Below are 24,034 nucleotides of genomic sequence, written 5' to 3'. Positions count from 1 at the left end.
ATTTGAGGGCAAAATACAGTAAACAAAGTACAGTAAACAGAGCAAAGAAAGGAATGCTGGTAACACAAGATATTAAAGTACATTTCTGTTTTTATCTAACTCTGTATTTTAAAAATAAAATCTAGTGTAAGAGATCTAATAGTGTTAGTTGATTAACTATTTATTCCAGAGAATAGATGTCTTCCTAGGTAACATACTGGCAGCTATTAATTAAAAGAATATCAAAAAATCAATGCTTACTACTTGAAAGAAGACAATCAAAAGTGAGTAAAAATTCCAAGCAGGTATAATTAATTAACCTGCAAGAGAATGTACTAAAATTATGTGCTCTGCAGTAGACCATAGAATCAGATAGCAGTTCAGCAAATAAACTAACTGCTTGAGAAAGTTTCCCAATTTTTTTCCCTAGCAAGCTTCAGAGACAACTGCCTAGACCAGTGATTCTTAACCTTTTCTTTACCAACCCCCCCTTTTTTAAAAAAAAAAAAATATTGTTTGTTGCTGTGGACCACAAAGACCTAACTCACGTTTTAAGAGCCTAAAGTGGATCAAATATTTCTGTAAAGTTGTTAATTATGGGTCTTCAGATTTAGACAGTAGAGAGAAATAAGTAAGTGCACACTCCTATTATATTTTTATTGGAATAATTCCAGTAACAATAACAATAACAATTTCTGAGTGCCAAACCACAGCCTAATATTACTTGTTAATTGTAATTAGTTAATTAATGAGAAGGCGAGCCAGTGTGATATAGGCTCCATACAGACAGACCAAAATAAAACTGCTTCGGGTATCTTTGGAGGTATGCTATTTAAATGTTGCATGCGTCCTGAGACTAGAACACCAGCAGAGAGGAGCTGTGAGAGTGCTGGGGGGGGGGGGGGAGCAGGCTCCTGGCATCTTTGTTAATTGGTTTGCTTCCCAGCAACCAAGATAGGGAGCCAAGGCCATTGACTGTTGGGGTGTGTTGAAAAAGATCACAGCAGAGTCATAGCAGAATGTCAACAAAAATAGAGCTTTACTCAGCAGAGTGTAGAACAAAATAAACAAAGCAAAAAATATAGCAATGTGGCTAAGTACAAATACACACACTGCAAAAATAAATCAGCATAGCATAACTTCCTGCATGCTAGCAGTACTACAACTCCCTAGCAAGGAGAAAAAAACATACTTCCCAGCAACATGGAAAACAACAGGCTCCTGGCCAGCATGGAGAGCAATACACTCTCAAAAATCCAAGCAGATTCCCAAAGCAGTTATACTCTGCTAAGTGACTATCATAACCACCTGGCCTAATTGCCAGTGCAGGCTTATCATCATGGACTTCACCTGTCACTCTGCTACACCCTCATCCAGTCACTTGGTATGCAAACTGGCATACCCTGTCATTGACACCACACAGCAGAGCTGGGAGTGTGCTTAGGCTCTTGCTATCTGTTCAGAATGTAGTTACCTAGAATCTAGGGAGTCTTCCTTTCTTTCCTTCATGGATCTCCTTTGAGAGCATTGTGGTGCCCAGGGGTCTGCAGTGTACAGTTTAACAACTGCCAGGCTAGCCTAGCAGCATAACAAAATAGGGAGTTATAGTTCTATGTCATTGTGCAAGTGGAACCTAAATGTATTAAAATGTAAAAAGGAATGGTAATTTTAATTAGTGAAAATCATCCCTCTGTAGCCATACAGTGACATTATTTGTGGATCATTGGTACAAGGTGTTAATATTTGTTAATATTGATTTTGCTAGTGTACAAACTATTCTAACTACAAACAAATAGTTTTCTTCCATTATGAGGAAGGAATGTGGGCATTATATACTCTGACTTCTGTAATGATCATAAATGTATAATGGTGGGAGCAGGCTGCCATTGAAATCAGTGGGACTCCAACATACGTGAAATTTGCCTTATGCGGGGAGGGAGGGTCCAGAACAGATCCCCCATGTATGGCAAGGGCACACTGTACAGTGGACCTTTGTTATACACTGGGGTTTGGTTCCAAGATCCCCATGGATAACACAATCTGTGTAAGCTCAAGTCCCATTAAATATAGTGACATAGTAAAATGATGTCCCTTTTAAAAAATGCAAAATCAAGGTTTGATTTTTGAAATTTATATATATATATATTTTACATTTTCAAACCATGGATACTTGGATCCGTGTATTAAAAATCCATGTATAAGAAGGGCCGACTGTATATTAAACATTTATATTTCTCGTCTTGAAAATGTCCATAGCAACTAAGCAATCAATCAGTTTTTGTTGTCTTCTGTTCCATTCTACCCTACATTCCTCCCTTTTCAAATGGTACTGTCAGATGTAACCAAACAAGCAAACTATTTTCTCTAATCATAAATTCACAATCTCTTACCAACAGTTTTCTTACAGGAGTATATACATTGTTCTCCTGTTACAGATGCTTTTTCTTATCATGCCCCTTCCCTGCCGCCATTTCATCTGTATGCAAAGCTGTCAGAAATGGCGGGGGAGGGGGCATGATAGAAAAGCATAGGAGTGTGTCTCTTGTTACAAAGGAAACATTTAGAAAGTATAGTTCTTTTAATTTAAAAATGCCAAAATTCAGGCCAAATATATAGCCTTTTGTACTTCTACTGGCACATTTCTACATTTTGCAGTGGTGGGAGGCTCACGTCTTGATCTGTAAACTTTTGCTGGGTTGCCTATTACAAATCTGCATAGCAACATCTGACACCTCTGCCAGAGAGAAAATTAGAAATAGTCTTTCATGAACAATTGGGGAAGACAAACAAAAACACTCCACATTACTCAGGTTCACCTGAGAAGGGAATTTACTTGGCCCGAAAGAGAGAGGGGAGATTCTCAAAAGAGAGGGGACACAAGAAGAAGAGACACAAAAAGAAAAGGAGTGGTTCCATTGGTTGCTGGAATACTGCTGACACATGGCCTTTAAGAGATTGCATCCAAGAAAGTGAAGTCATCGAAAATGAAGTTCCATTAGAAAAAAAGAAGGCAGAAAGTATCCTTGAAAAAAGAAGGCAGTGATGTACAGAAATAATATACTTCCCTATTTCTTGGCGGCACACTGGGATTCTCAAGGAATAAGATTTTAGCATTCTGAGATTAATAAAAATAAAAGTCAATATATGAAACATATGTTCAAAAAGCATTTGTATTCTCTTGTACAGAAATGGGAACCTGTGGTAGGACTAAGGGCTAATTTTCTGTCATGGGCCCTCTTGAATGCCATATAGACTCTCAGAATGACAAAACAAAAACAGAAATTGCAGGAAATCCAATTTTCTAGCAAGATCATACTTTTTAATGTTGAACAGTTTGGGAGTGGGGATGTGAACCTATTTAAAAGGTGAATTATATCTCAGTGGGGTTTTCATGATAGGCAGTTCATCTTTTGGGGTTAGGCAGAAAAAGAGTGATCCAAGGAATCTGAACTGATCAAGGCCTTCAAAAGCAGCCAGGGCTGGAGATGGGGGCTTCATTTTGTCCCAGAGCTTCCGTTTACCCACCCCTCCCTTAACAACTCCAATACCCAGCTCAACTAACTTGTATCATCAGTGAGAAAGTAAGACATATACCCCTAGTGTTAGCTGGTTATTTTAATCCAACAGTGGATTGTATTTTGTTTTGTCTCTTGGATTTAGACAAAATGAATTCACCCAGGCTATAGAAGCAGTTTACTGAAAGAAACTGTGATAGACATTAATCTCTCCTTTATTTCCTGGATAAACAATTACAATTATTCTTGTTTAGTCAAGTTTAATATTTTAGGGCTTGTTCATTTCAATTTTTTGTGTATCACAGTAGGTAGAAGCAAGTCCTTTAAAATCACAAAATGTTGCTTTGCTTGATAAGAGAGAGGGCTCAGAATGTTCATCTGTCTTCAGTTAGTGTGGGTGTATTTATCATGCTTCTTGCTGAGAAACAAAGCTTTTAATTTTGTACTGTAGTTTTTTGTGTGGAAGGGGACTTACGATTAGAGCATGGCTGTGTGAAATTGCAAAGTGATTAAGATCTAAGAGTTTTAACAAAAGTACTAACCGTGGAATTGTTAGGATTATCTTGCTGAAGTTAAGACTCTTGGGGTGAGCAGCATATCAAATGCAGGATTTCATTTTTGCCACTACTGTATATTGCTGAACAATATGGAAGAAAAGTTGGTAACACTCTTTTAAAGCATCATGTTCAACAGTACAGAACTTCAGCAAATTTTTACTGTTAGGTTGAGTTTTTGTGATGTGTGTTTATCATCTGAAATAAAAGGCAGCTTTGTTTTAAGCATTTTTAAAATGATATTTTATTAACATTTTAAAAGGGAGAAATTGGCCTCTGTCTTTGCTAAACCTAGGCTTGAATCAGGTCATCCAGTTGATGCACTTCCTTAACAACTGTACAAGAACAACTTCATGACTTTTACATTACTGGAGGTTTCTCCTTTGAAAACACACACATGCACTTTCTTGTGTATACTCCTAGTACATATGTATATAAGAAGTGATTTATCAAATCTATGTAAAGAATGTATTCACAAAGAAGTTAATAGATTCCATGACAGACCAGGTATGTGTACTGAGTTGTCATATCACTTACATGTTTTTCTTTCTTCCTTTACATGTTGCCTAGAGTACCACTAGTCAAAATTTGTGTTGATAGCCAGTGCCTCACACTGATGTCTATACTCAGCCTTGACCTAATACATTTGCCTGCTGCTTTTAAAAAACATTCTAGCAGGATAACCAGGCTTAGTGTGGATAGAATGATTGTTCAGAACAAATGTTTTATGCTAAGCTTTAAAGGATTGCTCAACACTGGAGTTTAAAATATCCTGCTTTAAGAATCATTAGTTGGTGTTACTGTATCCTGTGAGAAGCTGCACGTAGGCACTAATTAAAACTGTGATTAATTTGGCTTCTTGTTGCCTCCTGCACCTTGTAGTTATGTATAGAAAAGAACTTGTGGGCTTATGTTTTTCCCCTCTATTTCCTCACAGTCATAATGAACGAAAAGTGACTTGCAAGCATCCAGTTACTGGGCAGCCATCACAGGACAACTGCATTTTTGTTGTGAATGAACAGTAAGTTATTATTTTGCTCAATAATTACAGGATTCTATAGCTATTCATATTAACATTGGCCATGTCACTTGACCATGCAGTTGACGAAGTATTATCTGACTTCTGTCAAATATTTCATGTAGTAAAAACTGCCCTTATATAAGTTAGTTCACATTTTTAAATTGCATAGCAGTATGATCTCATAACAAAAACTGGAAGGAAGGTTTCTTGATTGCCTGACCTTCAGGAGCCAGTCTGCACGCATACATATACAGTATACACATTTTAGAAGACAGTTGCATAGTTTGTAAATCCAGCAAAAATTGCTTTATTTACACATTTCACCTATCATTTGCATTTCTACTAAAAGCTTTACATGAACTTGACTGTTAAAAGTGGCACACAAGCTTTTTAAAATTGAGATTACCTCACAGGAACATGTGCCCAAATTGGTCTTATTCTTATTTCATATTCTCTTTTCTTTTGGGGTTTATGTTATACTATCCTGTGTGCTAACACAAAGCAAGCAATTTTCACATAAACATTGGTGGATAAGAATTTTAGGTATAGGTTTATTTTGTCTCATTATGTTTGCGCAGAGAACAAGCAAAGCAGATTTGTTGTTGTTTACCACCTTCAAGTTAATCCTGACTCATCTCAACCCTATTGATGAGACATCTCCAAGAAGCCCTATCCTCCACTGCTCTGCTTAAGTCCTGTAAATTCATACCTGTGACCTCCTTAATAGAGTCATTACATCTAGCACATGCTCTTCCTCTTTTTCTACTGCATTCTGCCTTCCCTAGCATTATTGTCTTTTCTAGTGTGTTGTGGCTTTTCATGATGTGGCCAAAGTACATCTTGGCATCCAGGGAAATTTGCAGCTTGATGTGTTCTGGGACTCATTTGTTTGTCTTTTTGTCTCTCCATAGTATCCTCAACACTCAAATGAATTGATTTCCTTCTTATCTGCTTTATTAACTGTCCAGCTCTCACATCCATGCATAGCAATAGGGAATACATGACTTGTACAATTGTAACTTTTGTGCTCAGTTGTATATCTTTACACTTTAGGATCTTTTCTACTTCTTCCATAGCTGCCCTCCCCATTCCTAGTCTTCATCTGGTTTCTAGACTCCAGTCCCCATTCTGATCAATGTTTGATCCAAGGTACAGGAACTATTTTACTGTTTCAGTTTCTTTATTGTCTAGATTGAATTTGTGTAGATCCTCCGTGGCCATCATTTTTGTTTTCTTTATGTTCAGCAGCAAGCCTTTGCACTTTATTCCTTGCTCTTTCTTAGTAGCTGTTCTAGCTCGGTGATGTCTTCTGCTAGTAGTATGGTGTTGTTCTCATATCTTAGAGTGTTGATATTCTTTCTTCCTATGTTCACTTCTACTTCTGTTCCTACTCATCATATAATATTTTCTGTGTACAAGTTGAACCAAATTTAATGAGATGCAATAATGCATGAGAACATGGTATGGGAAACATTATTCATTGTCTCTTGCAGCATTTGATTCTCTCCTCTATCCATTTATCAAAGTTGGACTTTCATTAGCCCTTTAAATAAATACGTGGTCATAGGCAATCTATTCTTACTGCACTGTGTTTGCAGATGTGGTGATGACTTTAAAACTTTGGGGGTTTATATTAATTCATGGAGATTAAAGCTGTCAGTGTCTATTAGCCATGATGACTATAAAGGGAACTCTGGTTAGTGTCATTGGCAATATTCATCTCAATACTGGTTGCTGGAGTGCATTAGCAAGATGGAGGTGATCTAGTTGGCCGTTATGAGGACAGAATGTTGCACTTTATACAAAGGCCTTTAGTCTGATTCAGCAGATTTCTTCTTGTGGTTGCTGATGTCCTTACCATTATCTCAAAGTTCCAATGAAAAAGGGTATAAATGGCAAAACAAAACAAAAATATACTGTCTGGACAGGCTTTAATGTCTGAAAAATTTAGATACAAATACGAATACTTGATACAAATACAAATTTACTGCATACATAACATACTGCTCTACTGGGGTAAGCAAAGATATTTAATTGCTAAAATGAGTACCGCCGTGTGAAAATTCTTGGTGTTCACTACAGCATTCCTTTGTAATCTTTCTTAAATATCATCCTGACCATGGAGATTAAAGAGAGCATCCAGATGATCCCATGCCTCATGTCATATGAAAATATATGCTTGTACCAGTTCATCCTCTGTTCAGCTCTTGTTGATGGCACAACCTGCCCTTATGGATGCCAGAAATTCACTGTCCAGTTATCCAGATATCTGAAGCAATAGGTTTCTTCCTGGTCATTCCTCTCATGTACCAATTCTTGTTCTTCCTGTTGGAGGTTATATCCCTCATACTCATGCGTTCATTTTCATTTCACCCAGGTCTATTCCCCTAGCTTGATTTATCTTTAGTTTTTACATGTTCAGCATCCTCCCTGATGCACTTAACTTCTATCAAAAATTTCACTATCAACTTTCCAGTTTTTTCTTTCAGTTCCTCCATCTCCTTATCTGGCTATGATAAATTTGCTATCAGTCCAAAGGATTAACATCTTGGAAGGAAGCATAGTAGTGTGGTTCTGACAATATCACCTACCGGCTTTCTCTGTCTAAAGGAAAAGTAGAAGTACATAAGTTCTCCATTCAAAGACTTCAGGGAAAATGGGAGTCTTGTCAAGCTCTTGATTGCTGTAGGTATGCCTGACTTCATTCCTGAGTCTTACTGCTACCAGGAATCAGCCCATAACTTGTTTACATATGCTTTCTTCCCATTTGAATGCAAGCACCTTACATTTGTTCTGCTAATCTGGATTTGCCTGTAACACTTGCTTACAGAATGTTCCAGAAGAGTGTACTCATCAGATTTATACACACCATCAAGCACTTAATTTTTTCCAGCACCACCAGGCCTGAGGAAGAGGGGTGGCGGTTGAATGGAAGGAAAGCATTGTGAGAGATCTTTCATGTGATACGTTGAAATCTGCTAGGAAAATTCTTCTAGATGTTTGCTTTTAATTGCACTTTTGTTTTTGCCCTAAGTTGCTTGCTGGGAAATTGAACAAGTAAGCATATCCAGCATTTATTAAAGAACAGCTAGGGATACTTTTTCATAGTAGTTTGCATAAACAGCAGGTTCTAGCTTTATTGCATATTCTATTTCCAGGACTGCAGCAACTATGACATCTGAAGAAAAGAAAGACCGGCCAGTAAACATGATAAGTGAAGCTGCACACTATAATTTGACATCAGATTATGCTGCGCATCCAGTGAGTCCTCTGGGCAGAGTGAGTTGTTATATCTAGTATGCATTATTTATTAATACAAAATTATTCAGCTAGTCAGTGCAGTATGGCACTGAAAAAGAATTACATCGACAGTTTGATGCAAGTCATCTCATTTCCAAATGTGAAGGCACTAGCTCTGTGTTGTTGGTGGTGATGTTGATGTTGTTATTATCAGGATCCTTGTCATCTCTGTCATCATTAATATACCTGCCACTTTTAAGAGTAAAAACCTTCTCAAGTTGCTTTCCAAAGGAAAATATGTATATCAGTAAATGATTTAAAAAAATAGTATGCAACAGAATCTTGTAGCACCCTTGAGCCAAATTGAAAGAGAAAAGTTGTTAGCATGAGCTTTCATAGACTTGAGCCTGCTTCCTCATATTCATGGTGTATAGTAGGAAGTCCATGGACAGACCTCTATAGAAGTCTGCCTATGGAACTGCTGTTCTGAGGTCTGAGATGGAATGCCCAGGGATACCATTCAGATGTATCATCAATGAACTACAACCTGTTCTGCATAATAATACTGCCCTTTCAAGGACTCTTGGTGGCAGGCCTTTACTCACCTACTGAAAGCCTCCAAACGCATGTTTCTAAATGCATGTTTCTAAGGCATGATCAAAATGGAGGACATTTTGGCATTATTCCTAGACAAAAAAATAAAAATCAAGACAGGGGTGTATATATTTAAAAATAAAAATAATGAAAAAATAAATAAAAATCAAGACGGGGGTGTATATAATTAATAATAAAAATAATGAGAAAAAAAGCAATATTAAAATTAATAAAATAAAACCAAGAAATAATAAAAAATTAATAAAATAAAAAACACGAAATAATAAAAAATTAATAAAATAAAACCAAGAAATAATAAAAATTAATAACATAAAACCAAGAAATAATAAAAATTAATAACATAAAACCAAGAAATAATAAAAATTAATAAAATAAAAACAAGAAATAATACAAAATTAATAAATAATACCAAGAAATAATAAAAAATTAATAAAATAAAACCAAGAAATAATAAAAATTAATAAAATAAAATAAAATAAGTATTTTATATTTTTAAAAAATAATTTAAAAAACCAAGGCAGACCTAATGGCCACTGACTCAGCTTTCCTCCTCCTCCTCCTCTTCCTCCGCTCCTATTCTGCCCTTCAAGGAACCCTTCCTCCGGCTCCTTCCTCCTCCTCCTCCTGCTGCTCCCCCCTCCATCTGCTCCCCCTCCTCCTCCTCCTTTTTATCAGGCTGGCGCTGGCGTGCGCGGAGAAAAACAGGGCAGGCGCGCGTGCGCAGTGAGAAGAAAGGCGCGCGCGCGGGGGGGAAGGAAGCGGGGCAGGCGCGCGCGGAAGGAAGGAAGTGGGACAGGCGCGCGCGCTGCCGCTGACCCCTGCTGAGGCCCGGGCAGCGCGCGCCGAGGAGCCCGTCCCCTTTGGCCAGCCGGCCATTGGCTGGCTGGCCAAAGCAGGGGATGAGCTCCTGCTTGAGAGCCCCCTGCGCGCACGGGCAGGAAAGCCCTGGCCTTGGCGCAGAAGGCGCGGCGGCAGTGGCGCGACTGCTGCTGAGGAGGAGGAGGAAGGCGGAGCTGGAGGAGGCGGTGGGTTGGCGCTGCCCATGGTCCCCCACCACTCCAGGAAGAGCAGGAGGAGGTGGGTTGGCGCCGTGGCCGGCCGCATTAGCGGCAGCGGCAATGGCCGCAGGAGCGGGCCCCAAACCAGGACCAAGGCATGGCTGAGGGCCAAACCGTTCCGTGACCAGGAGGGGCCCCCGAAAGCGGGTTTTTCCCGGCGGCCACCGGGTTATGGCATCCCTACATGGGTACAAAGCCTTGGCACACACCCAGATGCCAATTCAGCCTACACATCTGTTCAGGAAATGTCATCACCTACAATATTAGAGGGACTTTCATTCGTTCATCCTCTAATGTGATTTATGCCAGACTGTCAGCAATGCCCTTCAGAGCACTCTACTGGGCAAACAAGCTAGTCCCTGCACCAGAGGATAAATGGACATAAATCAGACTTTAGGAAAGGGAATCCCCAAAAAGCTGGTTTTCCTGGACATTCCTTTTCAGACCTCAGAATAGTGGTCCTTGTAGAAAAAAACTAGGAAGGAAGATTCCCCCCCTGGTAAACAAAATTATTTGGTGACATTTTATCCCCTAAATGCCTCAGAGCAACATTATTATTACCTGTCTTTTATTGCCCTTTGTCCCTGGTCCCCACATGGCCAAGCAGAGAATTGCTCTCCAGACCAATTAAACTAGGAAAGAAATAGCATCTGATACAGAATGTAGGCCTGGAACCATCATCATCTTTCTTTTCCTGTATGATTTTTTAACACGTTTTCCTCACATAGAAGCCAGTGGTGCTTCAAAAGTTGCATGGTGTATTTTGTGCATTTTGATTGACCAACCTAGATCCATTTGAAACCAGTTTTAGGACAGGATACAGAGTGGAGACTGCCATGGTTGCCGAAGTCGATGATCTGCGTCTGGGCATTGAAAGGGGAAATGTGACCTTGTTGGTGCTCTTGGACCTCTCAGCGGCCTTCAGTACCATTGACCACGATATCCTTCTGGAACACTTGAGATATTTAGGAATTTGGGGCACTGCACTGCAGTAGTTCCATTCCTATCTCTCAGGCAGATTCCAGATGGTGTTGCTTGGAGACAATTGCTATTCTAAAAAGGAGCTAAAGTCTGGTGTCTCCCAGGGTGCCATCCTGTCTCCAATGCTGTTCAACATTTACATGAAGCCACTGGGTGAGATCATCCGTAGATATTGGGGCGGGGCGCTATCAGTACACTGATAACACCCAAATATATTTCTCTATGTCTCAGCAACTAAGGATGGCATCTCTCCTCTGAATGAATGTCTTAGGGCAGTAATGGACTGGATGAGGAAAAACAGACTCAAGCTGAATCTTGATAAGACAGAAGTACTTGCTATAGGTACCCCCAATCCAAAATTGGAAATATGTCAGCCAGTTCTAGATGTGGTCACACTTCCCCTAAAGGACTATGTTTGCAGCTTGGGGGTGCTCCTGGACTCGTCACTTCATTTGTCAATCCAGATAGATGTGACGGCCAGGAGCACTTGTTATCAGCTTCGGCTGATATGCCAGTTGCGGTCCTTCCTGGAATCGGGGGACCTAGAAACGGCGGTACATGTGCAGGTAACCTCTCATCTCGACTTCTGCAGTGTGCTCTACATGGGGCTACCCTCGTGCCAAGTCCGGAAACTTCAACTGGTGCAAAACATGTCAGATTGGTCGCCGGTAAATCATGATCTTGACCACGTAACACCAATCTTAAAATCCCTTCACTGGCTGCCAATCAATTTCCAGGCATGGTACAAGGTGTTGGTTATCACCTTTAAAGCCGTACATGGTTTGGGTCCAGCTTACTTGCAGGAGCGCCTTCCTCCTTATAGTCCAGCCCGCACACTCAGGTCCTCTGGGAGGAACTTATTGCCGCCAGTGAAGACCAGGTTTTTGGCTGCTTCCCAGAGGGCCTTCTCATCTGTCACTCCTAAAGAGTGGAATGACCTGCTGGATGAGATCCGTCACATTACCACCCTACATGCCTTTGAAAGGGCTATAAATATGTAGCTCTTCCAGCAGGCCTCCTCAGACTGACCTCCCCTTACTCCGGTATCGACTGCCCTCCCTACCCAAACTATCTTTTTTGAATCCGCCTTTTTAATTATTTTAGTTGGGGTTTTTTTCTCAGTGGGAGGGAATGGGAGATTATGATCTGTTGTTTCTGTTTTCAATGTGTATTTTATTGCATTATGTATTGTATTATGTATTGCACTGTATTCTGTAACCTGCCTCGATCTGTAGGGAGACATGGGATATAAATAATTTTTTTATTATTATTATTAAAGGTGTTGCTCTTTTGTGGTTTTTCAATTTTGTTGTATTCTTCACAACTATGTTTTCCAGCAAACAGGTGGAAAATGTAGGGTGCATCTATACTATAAAAATAATGAAGTTTAACACCACTTTAAGTGATGTAGTGCCATCCTGTGGAATCCTGGAATTAGAAGTTTCACAAGGCCTTTAGCCTCCTCTGCCCAAGAGTATCAGTGCTTCACAAAACTGCAAATCCTAGGATTACATAAAATGGAGCCATGGCAGTTGAAATGGTGTAAAATTAGATTCTACACTATAAATGCATCCTTGGCCTTCAGAATTATAGGGTGGGCTTCTGATTCTTGACAGTGAGGTTTAGATTTTTCATTACTTTTTCAAAAAGACAGCTGAATTGGCAATAATCTGAACTTTGTCGTTTTAACAATGAAAAATTAGGCCAATTAGCATTTTCATCTTCCTTACTTCTGTTATGAGTGTTGGGCCCATAACAGCAACAACATACTGTCAAGTAGGTCAAGCATGAAATGAAACCTACATCTGAAGTGCAACCTAGTGGGAATAGTTTTCATTAGTTCACCAGAATTTAAATCTCATCAAGTTGATGAGAGTTGGCAACAATAGTAATTAAACAAAGCCTAAAGGGGGGAGAGTGTGCTACAGTGTATAGCCTTACAGTATTAGCCTCCCTTTGGAATTAATCAAAATAGTTTATGAAGGTGATATCTAGGGAAATTATTCTGACCACAGTTCAAAAATATGTTCATATGAAATGCATTAAGATTATAAGTATGACTTGCAGTCTCTGCAAAGAATAAGAAATTTACATCTAGATACATTGTATCATGCTTTCTAGCTTCTATCTGCTTCCTCACATTTCATACTCTAATGCTGAAATAATGTGATGGAGATGTTAAGTAAGCCCTTCCTTGCTTATATGAATTGGGCCTTCTTCCTAAACACCTATTTTACATGATTATCCCCATGCATCAGAGGATCTCTTTGTGATTCGGGAGATCACTGTTTCAGTTCCACACCTAATTAAATGTGTGAATTTGCATAATCCAGAACTCAGAAGTTACTTTAAAGTTTTTAAAAGTAAGCCTTTAATTTCCTGTCTCTCAAAAGTAAATACATTTAATTCTTTTTGTAAGTTTTTTTTAAAAATCCACTCTGGATGCCACAGACTCCTGGGTTGTCCTTTGAAACACTCTCTCATCCACCTTGTAGTAGTTGTCACCACAACAAGAGCAGAGCAGATAGCAATAGCACATCGTACAACGTAAGACAGCACTTGAACCATGTGATTTTTCATTTGTAGAATTTAGAAAGTTATTTAGAATCAGCATGGTAAAGTGTTTTTGGTGCTGGAGTATGACTCTGGAGACCATGGTTCTATTCTCAGCTTGGCCATGAAACCCACTGGTTGACTTTGAGTGAGTCATATGCTCTCAGCCTAAGGGAAAGGGAATAGCAAACCACCTCTGAACAAATCTTGCCAAGAAACCCCTGTGATAGATTCATCTTAGGGTCACCTTAAGTTTGAAATGGCTTGAAGACACACAAAAACAACATGTAGAAAGACCACTTCCTCATAACTCCAGAGGACAGGATCAAAATTAAAAATGACCTGAATAGACTAAAAAGCTGGGCCAAAGCTAACAAAGTGAACTTCAACAGAGAAATGTAAGGTACTGCACTTAGGGCAGAAAAATGAAATGCAAAGATATAGGATGGGAGACACCTGGCTGAATGAAACTACGTTTGAAAGGGATCTAGGAGTCCAAGTAGACCACAAGTTGAACATGAGTCAACAGTGTGATGCGGCAGCTAAAAGGCCAATGCAATTTTAGGCTGCATCAATAAAAGTATAGTGTCTAGATCAAGAGAAGTAATAGTGCCACTGTATTCTGCTTTGGTCAGGCCCCACCTGGAATACTGTGTCCAGTTCTGGGCACCACAATTCAAAAAGGATGTGGAGAAACTGGAGCATGTCCAAAGGAGAGCGACTAAAATTGGGCATGGTCTGGAAACCATGCCCTATGAGAAACAACTTAGTGAGCTGGGATGTTTAGCCTGGAGAAGAGATGGTTAAGAGGTGATATGATAGCCCTGTCTAAATATTTGAAGGGATGTCATATTGAGGAGGGAGCAAGCTTTTTTTCTGCTGCTCCAGAGAACAGGACCTGAAACAATGGATGCAAGCTCCAGGAAAAGAGATTTCACCTCAGTGTTAGGAGGAACTTCCTGACAGTAAGGGCTGTTTGACAGTGGAACACACTCCCTCGGAGTGTAGTGGAGTCTCCTTCCTTGGAGGTCTTTAAGCAGAGGCTGGATGACCTTCTGTCAGGGGTGCTTTGATTGTGATTTCCTGCATGGCAGAATGGGGTTGGACTGGATGTCTCTTCCAACTGTATGATTCTATGGACTATAAAAGCACCCAAGAAAGTAACAATTGCACTATAAAAACAGGAAAGTTATCCCTTCTTTAGTTTTTGTCATACAGTAATATAGCTGTACAATTCTGTTTCTCTGTATTATGTTCTGACGGCCACCTCTTGTCCTGAGTATAGGTTATATATGAGACAGTCAGATATTGTGGCACTCCCATTACTCTAAGCCAGGGGTTCCCAACCTGGGGGTCGCCCTGACACAGGCACGCGCAAGGAGGCAGGGAACGGGGGCGGGGGTCCCTCCTCCTCTCCCTGCCTTCTCTCGGGTGCAGGCATCCAGGGGGAGGCAGGGAATGGGGGCAGGGGTCCCTCCTCCTCTCCCTGCCTTCTCCCGGGTGCAGGCACCCGCGGGGAGGCAGGGAACGGGGGCGGGGGTCCTTCCTCCTCTTTCCCTCCCTTCCCGCGGTTGCCAGACAGCCGCGGGGAGGAAGGGACGGTGGGGGCTGCCTCCTCCTCTTCTCCCTGCAGTTGCCAGGCAACCATGGGGAGAAGGAGACGGGACTACAAGCCCCAGAGGCCTTTGCGGCCAGAAGTCCCACCCCTTCTCCCCTGGTGGCCTCCCTAATTGGTTGGGAGGCTGGGAAGGGGCAGGACGTCCGGCCGCAAAGCCTGCTGGGGCTTGTATGCAGCCAAAAATTCCCGCCCCTTCCTGGCCTCCCAACCCATTAGGGGGGCCACGGGTGGGACTTTCATCCCCAATGGGGGCCGCGGCCCAACAAAGGTTGGGAACCGCTGCTCTAAGCACAAGGCATAGCTTTTTGTGACAGTTAAAGACTTTGCTGTAGTCAGTAAAGTGCATGCACATTTTCTTCTGGAATTCCCCAGTGCACTCCATTATCCAGCATACATTTGCAACATGATCCCTAGTGCCTTTTCTTTTCCTTAATTGCAGAAAATGTGCTGAAACAAAACAAAATAATCCCAATTTTACAGTTGATAAATTCAGTAAAAGAAGGAAAGACATCTTTTACAAAGCCTAATGATATTAAACTGCTTTAAAATACCCATTATTTCAATTCCTTTTTTAAAAAAGAGAGCTAAATACAGGATGCTTATACGTTGAAAATATCAGCTTTAAGTAAGACATTGGTTAAAAAACAATGCTTGCACTATTTCATTTTTTTTTTTAAAATGGGCCTATTTTTATGGGGAGTGGGGGGCCTAACATATAAATGATAGTGTAATATTTTGATAAGTTCATTAAATACCTTTGCTATTATTATATTGTAGTGAGGCATAGAAAACTTAACAGTGCTTTGCATTAACCATAATGGATATTTCTAATTGTTCCTATGATGTGCATTGATAATAAGACTTACATACTGCTCCTTCTATGAAAGTGAATCTTTGTTCAAAATAACTCAACCTGACAGATTTTTGGTTGTCATGATCATTTATTATTTATTCCTTAATTTTTAGTTGCCTGTTATATCTGGTAGATAAGAAAGACAGTGGGTGTCACCATTACTCTTGCACCTTTTTCTCTTTAATGAGCAGGCTTGTTTGGTAAAATCACTTTTAACTTAAAGATATGCTTCACCTCATTGATTGCTAATAACTCTCTAATGGACCATATGTCAAAGTATCTACAGTAGCTGTAAAAGTTAATGGAGCCTAATTGTGCACAACTGAACATAGTTATCCAATGGAGCAGTGGGAAGGCAAGATATAAAATATATGAAGTTCCTGGATGGGTCAGATAATGGGTATTTAATAATTCCAGGATATTAGTAAATTCTGGATATGTGACCTAACTGTCAGAATCCATCTTGAAGTCTTAATCAGTTTCACCTAGAAGAGCTTTACCCTCAAAATTGTTTACTTTTAACTTCCAATTCACTACATATTTGTGATATACAGTCACCCCTCTGTTTTTGCAGACTTGGGATCCATATCCCTCGCTTATGCGGGAGCAGCAAATAAAGGCAGATAAAATGGGGGTGTGCCCATGGGCATGCCCTACCATTCAGGACAATGGGGCTTGAATATTGGCAGTTTTTGTTTTCATGGGGGGGGGGGGTCTGGAACGGATCTCCCACAAAAACAGAGAGGCGACTGTAATATCTGCTGCTAAGACATACCCCTCTTTGCTGCATCCCTAATAATATTTACAAAGGGAATGGTGGTAGATCTCAGCATGGTTTATTCCTACCCTACCTCCTCCCCTCATTACAAAGACAAGTGAACAAACAACCAAGTGAGGGAGACCTTGCACTAATTTGATTCCACTAAGATTTTATTTCTCACAGTGACTGGGGAAGGGAGTGATCTTAGAGTCCTTGCCAAATCTCTTCAAGGATGATCCTAGAGGCAGAAAACACCTGAGTGAGCTTATTAAGACAAAATAAACATTTTCCAGTTGCTTTGGTTCCGTATAAAAGTAATGAGTCCTAGTCACTCTCAGAAAACTACTTCTATAGTTTTGAAAATAAGGCATCAGCGAATGCTTTTAGGTTTCTCATTTCTCTGATACACAGTATCAATTACAATGGGCTGAGGTAGGACCCCCCCTTCACTGTTTGTTGTACCTTTAACCATAGAACAAAAATTAAAATGATTTTTGAAATATAAAATATCTGTATAGAATATTGGCTATTTGCCAGTAGGCACATGTATTCCAAGCTTTCCCTAGATAGTACTTCACTGGTAAACACCTAGTAAAATATGAATTCAGTGTATCAGTTTTGTGGCTGAGAGTACATGATGTATACACTGTTCTTTGCTGCAAGTGCAAAATGAGAGATTCTGTATATAATCTTTTACATATTTCCAAATTGTTGCCCTGTAGGTGCCTTGATTCATTTAGCTGCAACTCAGCTTGGTATTAAATTTTTTAACCACTTTTAAAGAGTTGCAAATGGCTGATAATCAGATGAACAGCAGAATGAAATAGGCATCACTCCTTATAAATCCTGCCACTTTCTTGCATTGTGAGGCTGGAGCCTTATGACGGGATCCTTACGACTGGTCTTGCTCCTCCTACACACTTGCAATGCAGGGTTTAATAACCATCAATCAGTTTCTCCAGCCTAAGTGAGAGAGCTAGCCCCTCCCCCAGTTTCCTCCTGCCTTACATAGATCATGATAAAGATGCTGCTCCACTCCAACTACCAGCCATGTATAAAAAAATTTGGAGGCCCTGTAGCTGAGAACTCCTTTTCCTCCCAGTGCTTTTCCATCCTAAAGGGGATAGCTGGAAACAGTTGAATGGATTTAGCCCACAGTCCTGATTTCAAAACATCCCTGACAGATGGCCATCCAGCCTCTGCTTAAAGACCTCTAAGGATGGAGTGTAGTGGAGTTTCCTTCCTTAGAGGTCTTTAAGCAGAGGCTGGATGGCTATCTGTCAGGGATGCTTTGATTGTGAGTTCCTGCTTGGCAGGGGGTTGGACTGGATGGCCCTTGTGGTCTCTTCCAACTCTATGATTCTATCCTCAGATGAGGTATCATGGGATGCCTGGCTGGTGGCAAAGACATTTTCTGTGACGTGCATCCAGCCGATGAACCAGTTTACCCTTATTGCATTATTGGTGCCCTTTTTGAGTGAAATTCTGCAGTGATGATTCACTGGGCAGAGCCGAGCAGCTGGATTCTCAGGCTGACCGGCTGAGCCGGGAGAGTTTGGACCAGGGAGAGTGGCTTTGAACACACTGGTCTTTTTCAAAATGAAGGTGTGGCATCCTGTGGGTGGATTTCTTTGAATCAGGGGAGAACCACATGTTCCCTTATTTCATTTCAAGGTTTTGGAGAAAGGTTGCTCTAGCCTTCAATGCACTGAAGATAAGTTGGCCAAAGGTACTGTCTTGCACTTTTTCTCCAGTTGTGTTGTTGTCCATGGTGATAAGGAAAATAAAATATGGAGAAGGCAGAGGTGAATTTCATAGCACCTCAGTTGCCTTGGCGAGTGTGGTTTTCAGAAATAGCATGCAGATACAGGAAAGTTGGGTGCTACCTGCTTGGCCAGATCTGAATCAAAGAGGGCTCCTTAATGTCAACCCAGGCTAGTTACAGCTGTATGCATGGAGATTATGTGGGAAATGTTAGTGACTGAAGGATATGAGTGGTATGTTATTCAGAGCATTCTGTCAGCTAGGAGATCTTCCATAAAGCATCAGTATTAGTCCGTCTGTAGATAGTGTAGATGCAAAGGGGTGTGTCCTCAATCTGCATTAGTGGGATCCATCTTGGTTTTTCTGCAGGTTGTGTTCTGTTGTGTTTGATACTATTGGGGGGGGGGGTGTCTGGAGCCTCAGTGGAGCTTCTTATGTCATCACTGGGAGTAGGGACTAGCTTTCACACTTAGGGTGGAGAAATTGATGGTTATTAAGCCTTGCCTTGGAAGTGTGTGGGAGGAGCAAGACCCATCATAAGGATCTTGTAAGGATTCACTCCCACTGCTGCAGAAATGCACCCTTCGTGGTAAGTACCAATGTTCCATTCTAGCAGGGAAGAAGTGGATTTAATACACCTTCCTCATGCTAAACTTGAACTGTTGTTCGGTGAGATTTGTAACGCACTTATACAGTGGAACCTCAGGAACCTCAGGAAATTGTGCCTCCTCAGGAAACTCCAACATGATAGAACACATAGCTTGTGGAAGACATTTGTATGTGATAACATTCCAGCAATGAAGAACTAACTCTCATACTGGTTTTAGCTCTTTGTTATTTAAACTCACCCGCAAAAAAGAAAGCAAAAGAAACAGAAAATCTTTAAAATTTCAGTTGTGTGTGTTCCTGCTTTTTTCCCCAGTTCTCTTGCTAAATGTTGAGCTTTGTTCTAGCCCCTTTTACAAAAAAAAGTAGTGCTATGGTTACACAATATCCTATTACATCCCAGTTTTAAGTGTTTTGATCCAGATAAGTCTTGGGAATTGTCTCTGTACCTCTTCAGAAAACATGAAGAAATGCCTGAGCCAGCATAACCTGCAACTAAATTACTTACCTAAAAAAGGAAGAAAGCTGTTTGTTAATAAGTCCAGAGGGGAGCATATGATGAGGAATGGCTATGTTTCTCTGTGGATACTCATGCATTTGTATTCCCTTCATATAATAGATACTGATGTTGCATTTTCACATGTTTTTTCATTCTACTTTTTAGACATCACGCTCTTCAAAGAAAGTTCATAATTTTGGAAAGAGGTCAAATTCCATAAAAAGGAACCCCAATGCGCCTGTTGTTAGACGAGGATGGCTTTATAAGCAGGTATTGTCTGTCATCTTGCTGAATGCAATATTCACAGCTATTTAATGTGAAATACAGTATTGAAATGACCAGAAGAAAAAAAGAACAACTCTCTTCCATTGCACAGAGTTGTATGACAAGGCAAATTTGTTAGTGCCCAAGAAAACCTGGCACTTACAAATAAAGTGATTTTGCCTTCTGTATTTCTTGTGGGAGTTGATGAGGTGCAGTGCTGCAAGGCTTACTGTCCCTAGCAGGATGGGACTGGAAGGTAGATTGCTTCATAAAGCATTTAATCATTTAATAATTTGCAAGCACAATCAGTCCTCCATATCCACAGGTTTAACATTCATGGATTTGAATTTTTTTTTATTTTTATTTTTTTGCGGATTTTTGGCAGGAGGGGAAAAAAGCCCAGGATGGGAGCAATTTGGAAGGGCACCTGCATCCTCCTCCTGTCCTGGGCCTTTCCCCCTTTCCAGTAGGAATGGGGAAAAGCCCAGGAAAGGAGCAATTTGGAAGGACACACGCACCATCCTCCTCCTCCTCCTTCTGGCCTGGGCTTTCCCCTCCCCTCCCAACAGGAAGGGGGGAAAGCCAAGCCCAGGACCAGAGCAGTTTGAAAGAGTGTACTTGCTTCTCCTCCTCTATCCTGGGCTTTTCCCTGTATTTACTCTTTTTTTCTTTAACTTTCACAAGGGTCATGCACCACTAACCCCCATGAATGTCAAGGGCAGACTGTAATGCCTGTACTTTAGTTATGAGTTTGATACTTCATTATTATTATACTTATTTTATCCCCTGAAATAGGACGGACACTTACATATTCTCTTTGAATCATGCACACTACTGTAATGGTGTGTTTTAATAATACTTCTTTATAAACAAACTTCTGCTTTATAAGCAAACATGAATCAGCAGTGTGCTCCAGCACCTAAAAATCCAATGTGATTCTAGGCTGCATCAACAGAAGTATAGTATCTAGCTCAAGGGAAGTAATAGTGCCAATCTATTCTGCTTTGGTCAGACCTCACCTGGAACACTGTGTCCAGCTCTGGGCACCATAGTTCAAAAAGGATGTTAACAAGCTGGACGTGTCCAGAAGAGGGCAACCAAAATGGTGAAGGGTCTGGAAACCATGCCCTGTGAGGAGTGACCTAGGGAGCTAGGTATGGTTAGCCTAGAAAAGAGATGGTTAAGTAGTGTTATGATAGCCCTATATAAGTAATTTGAAGGGTTCTCATATTGAGGATGGAGCAAGCTTGTTTTCTGCTGCTCCAGAGAACAGGACCCAGAACAATGGATGCAAGCTACAGGAAAAGAGATTCCACCTAAACTTTAGGAGGAATTTCCTGATAGTAAGAGCTGTTTGACAGTGGAACACACTCCCTTGGAGTGTAGTGGAGTCTCCTTTTTTGGAGGTTTTCATACAGAGGCTGGATGGCCATCTGTTCAGGGTGCGTTTATTCTGTGTTCTGCATTGCTGGGGTTTGGACTGGATGGCCCATCTCGTCTCTTCCAACTCTATGATTCTGTGCAATGCCAGATAAGTAACTCTTGTACAGTGGGCCTGCTGTAATGGTGGACTAACAATCTGTGGATTGGAGCTCCCACAGATCACCTCATCCCATATTAGTCAATAGCTGCACCAATGTGGGCAGCACACATCACCACCCATTGAAAAATATGAGGTTGAGTTCCCACTTTTTTTTTCCATCCACAGGTGATGGGGGGACTGAATCCCTATGAATGGGCAGGACAAACTATAATTCTTTGTTCAATTTATTTTTGGATTCAGAAATCCAAAAAAAATGTAAAGCATAGTTCTATTCTTCATGCTTGCTGAACTTAAATAACTGATATTCTAAAGGGAGTATATCATTCGAGACAAAGCAGTAATTTGTAAGATTTCTATGTGTAAGCATTAATCAAACTATTTGGCTTGTGTAATCCTGATGCTTTGTATATCACATTTCAAAGGTTGTAGTACCTGGATAGGGGACTGGGGAAAAATACCAGTTGCCATAGGCTATATCACAGAGGAAGGCAGAGCCAAACCAGCTTTGTGTCTTATAACACCCTAAGAATTCTTGAGGTCATCATACATCAACAGGCACTTTGAAGGCACAAAAGCACACATAATAAACCCTGTACATTGATTTTAAAAACACACACACACTGATATCTTGCTTGAATCTTTAGTTCATGGTGAAAGTTTGATGGTAAGATATACAACAATGCCAGTCAGAATGCATCAGTAGCTGTTACAGCCCAAAATTTCAATATTTGTTATTTTCTTATTCTCTGAACCAAGCCATTTTAAACTCTGTTTATGCATTTGTTTCTCCACACATTTAACATCCAGTGGAAAGAGATTAATGTAGTACAGATGGTCATTAACCTTTGTCCCTGCAGGTCCCCTGTGGTCCCATCAGATCATACCCACATAGTGTCTACACACTTGTTTGTGAGGAAGAAGCCTGATGAGTGTGTTGATGTCTCCATGTGAGAAACATATTTAGACATGGTTCCAGGCCTGCAGCAGACTTTCTTGTTATAGATAAACTTCCAGTGTATTGACAGCATAGGGATGAGGCCAGCACATGTGTCCCTAATCTCTTTATGTATGATGTTAATTATTGAAAGAAAATAGTGACCATATAGGTCTTGAGTGTGGAGTTCATTGGAGGTAATCATTACAATATACAAATTAGACAGCTCTTTGTACCTGTAAATCATGTATACCCATCCTCTTTATTTAAATGACTAAAGTTTGAGGTATCTTGAACAAATCAGAATTCACTACATGATATGGTTTTCAGATATCATAGGGTTATAAGTTGTTAAACCACTATTGGCATGTCATTACAAAAGATAATCTTACAGTTAAATAACAGTTAAACTAGAACTAGTTTTTAAGTGTTGTCAAAGCAACAGTGACAAGATAAGTGTTATTTATGTTTTTGCTGTCTAACACAAAAATTATGGAACAGCTTACCGGAAGAGATCCGCCTAATTACATCATTAGACTCCTTTAAGAAGGCATTAAAGACGGATCTCTTCCAGCGAGTGTACCCATCCGACCTGGTCTGATAATATGGAAAAACAGATGCTCCAGATGCGCTGTTTCCCATATTGCGACACCCTGGCTGACTGGCACTGTTGATATTGATGTTATTGTATTTATTATGTAAGGTTGTTATATAACGCTGTTTTAAATTTGCTGTTTTAAACTGTCATGTATCATGTATTTGTGACATTGATGTAATCCCGCCTCGATCCGCAGGGAGAGGCGTGAAATAGAAAAATAAAAATTATTATTATTATTTAATCCTTTTCTGCTTAGCCAACCAACTTAAACTTTGGTGCAGAAAAGTCACCTTCAGAAAGCTGAATACCCTGGCCTGTTTATAATATAGTTCCCATGAGTGGCAGGCCAATGACTCTTTTTATTAGGTTATTTCTCAGTACTGCTCTCAGAGCGCTACTTAAGATGTTAAGCAGGGCACTAGATATAGCCTTCATAAACCTTAGCCATATGTGGGAGGTTGCTTGTTTTGAACTCTGTACCAGAAATTTATTGCAGACCTAAAACTATCCTGACAAAGATGCTTAAGTTAACCTTTCCCCAGAAAATACTGTATCTTGTATCCTTTTGATCTTTTGTAAACTAGCATAAACATGAACTGTTATTGGGTGAGATAAAACCGTTTATAAAAACAGGCATCCTATTCAAACTATAGAAATGGGCAAAGGATAGCCTGCTGCTTAGCCATTTTATTTGTATTTACCTGTTGGTAAATGTTACATTCTTTGTATTCCATTTCTGTAATGCTGTATCATGCATGTATATGTAGTTTCATGTCTTAAAGAGTGAAGCTAGCAACAAACTATATAGTGTCCATGAAGAGCAGTTGTTATATGAGGCATGGCAAAACATGTAAGTCCTTAAAATATTTGAGGTATCAATTTGGAATTAATGAGAGCTGAAAACAAATGTATTTGAAAATTTGTTCAACACCTTGTATAATGTGCTTTCACAATTATAACAATGCAGGTTAAGAATTAAGGTTCTCAGCAGTTGCATTCTTCTTTTACAGCTCAATGGGATTCCCAAACAGCAAAACACCCAGATTCATAATGTGGGCATGCATGTAGTCACCAAGCTT

At 40.3% G+C, this 24,034-nt stretch overlaps 1 protein-coding gene across 28 annotated transcripts in view; it reads left to right on the top strand.

Moving 5' to 3' along the window:
* The window catches only part of PLEKHA5 (pleckstrin homology domain containing A5), a 217,881-nt gene that overhangs the window by 120,237 nt on the left and 73,610 nt on the right, over nt 1–24,034 (top strand). For 26 of the 28 annotated variants that reach the window (XM_089527648.1, XM_089527647.1, XM_089527649.1 and 23 more), the window contains 3 exons: nt 4,986–5,069; nt 8,228–8,348; nt 19,782–19,886. In XM_089527648.1, coding sequence (XP_089383774.1) covers nt 4,986–5,069; nt 8,228–8,348; nt 19,782–19,886 — 310 coding nt within the window. Of the gene's footprint in view, nt 1–3,868; nt 3,888–4,985; nt 5,070–8,227; nt 8,349–19,781; nt 19,887–24,034 lie in introns of those variants that run through there. The other 2 variants (XM_089527657.1, XM_089527645.1) reach the window with 2 other exon arrangements.

This window comes from Sceloporus occidentalis, unplaced genomic scaffold, assembly GCF_023333645.1.
Source record: "Sceloporus occidentalis isolate IW3139 unplaced genomic scaffold, rSceOcc1.0.p SCAF_5, whole genome shotgun sequence".
Classification (NCBI taxonomy): domain Eukaryota; kingdom Metazoa; phylum Chordata; class Lepidosauria; order Squamata; family Phrynosomatidae; genus Sceloporus; species Sceloporus occidentalis.
This window is presented reverse-complemented; position numbering and strand designations above follow the sequence as displayed.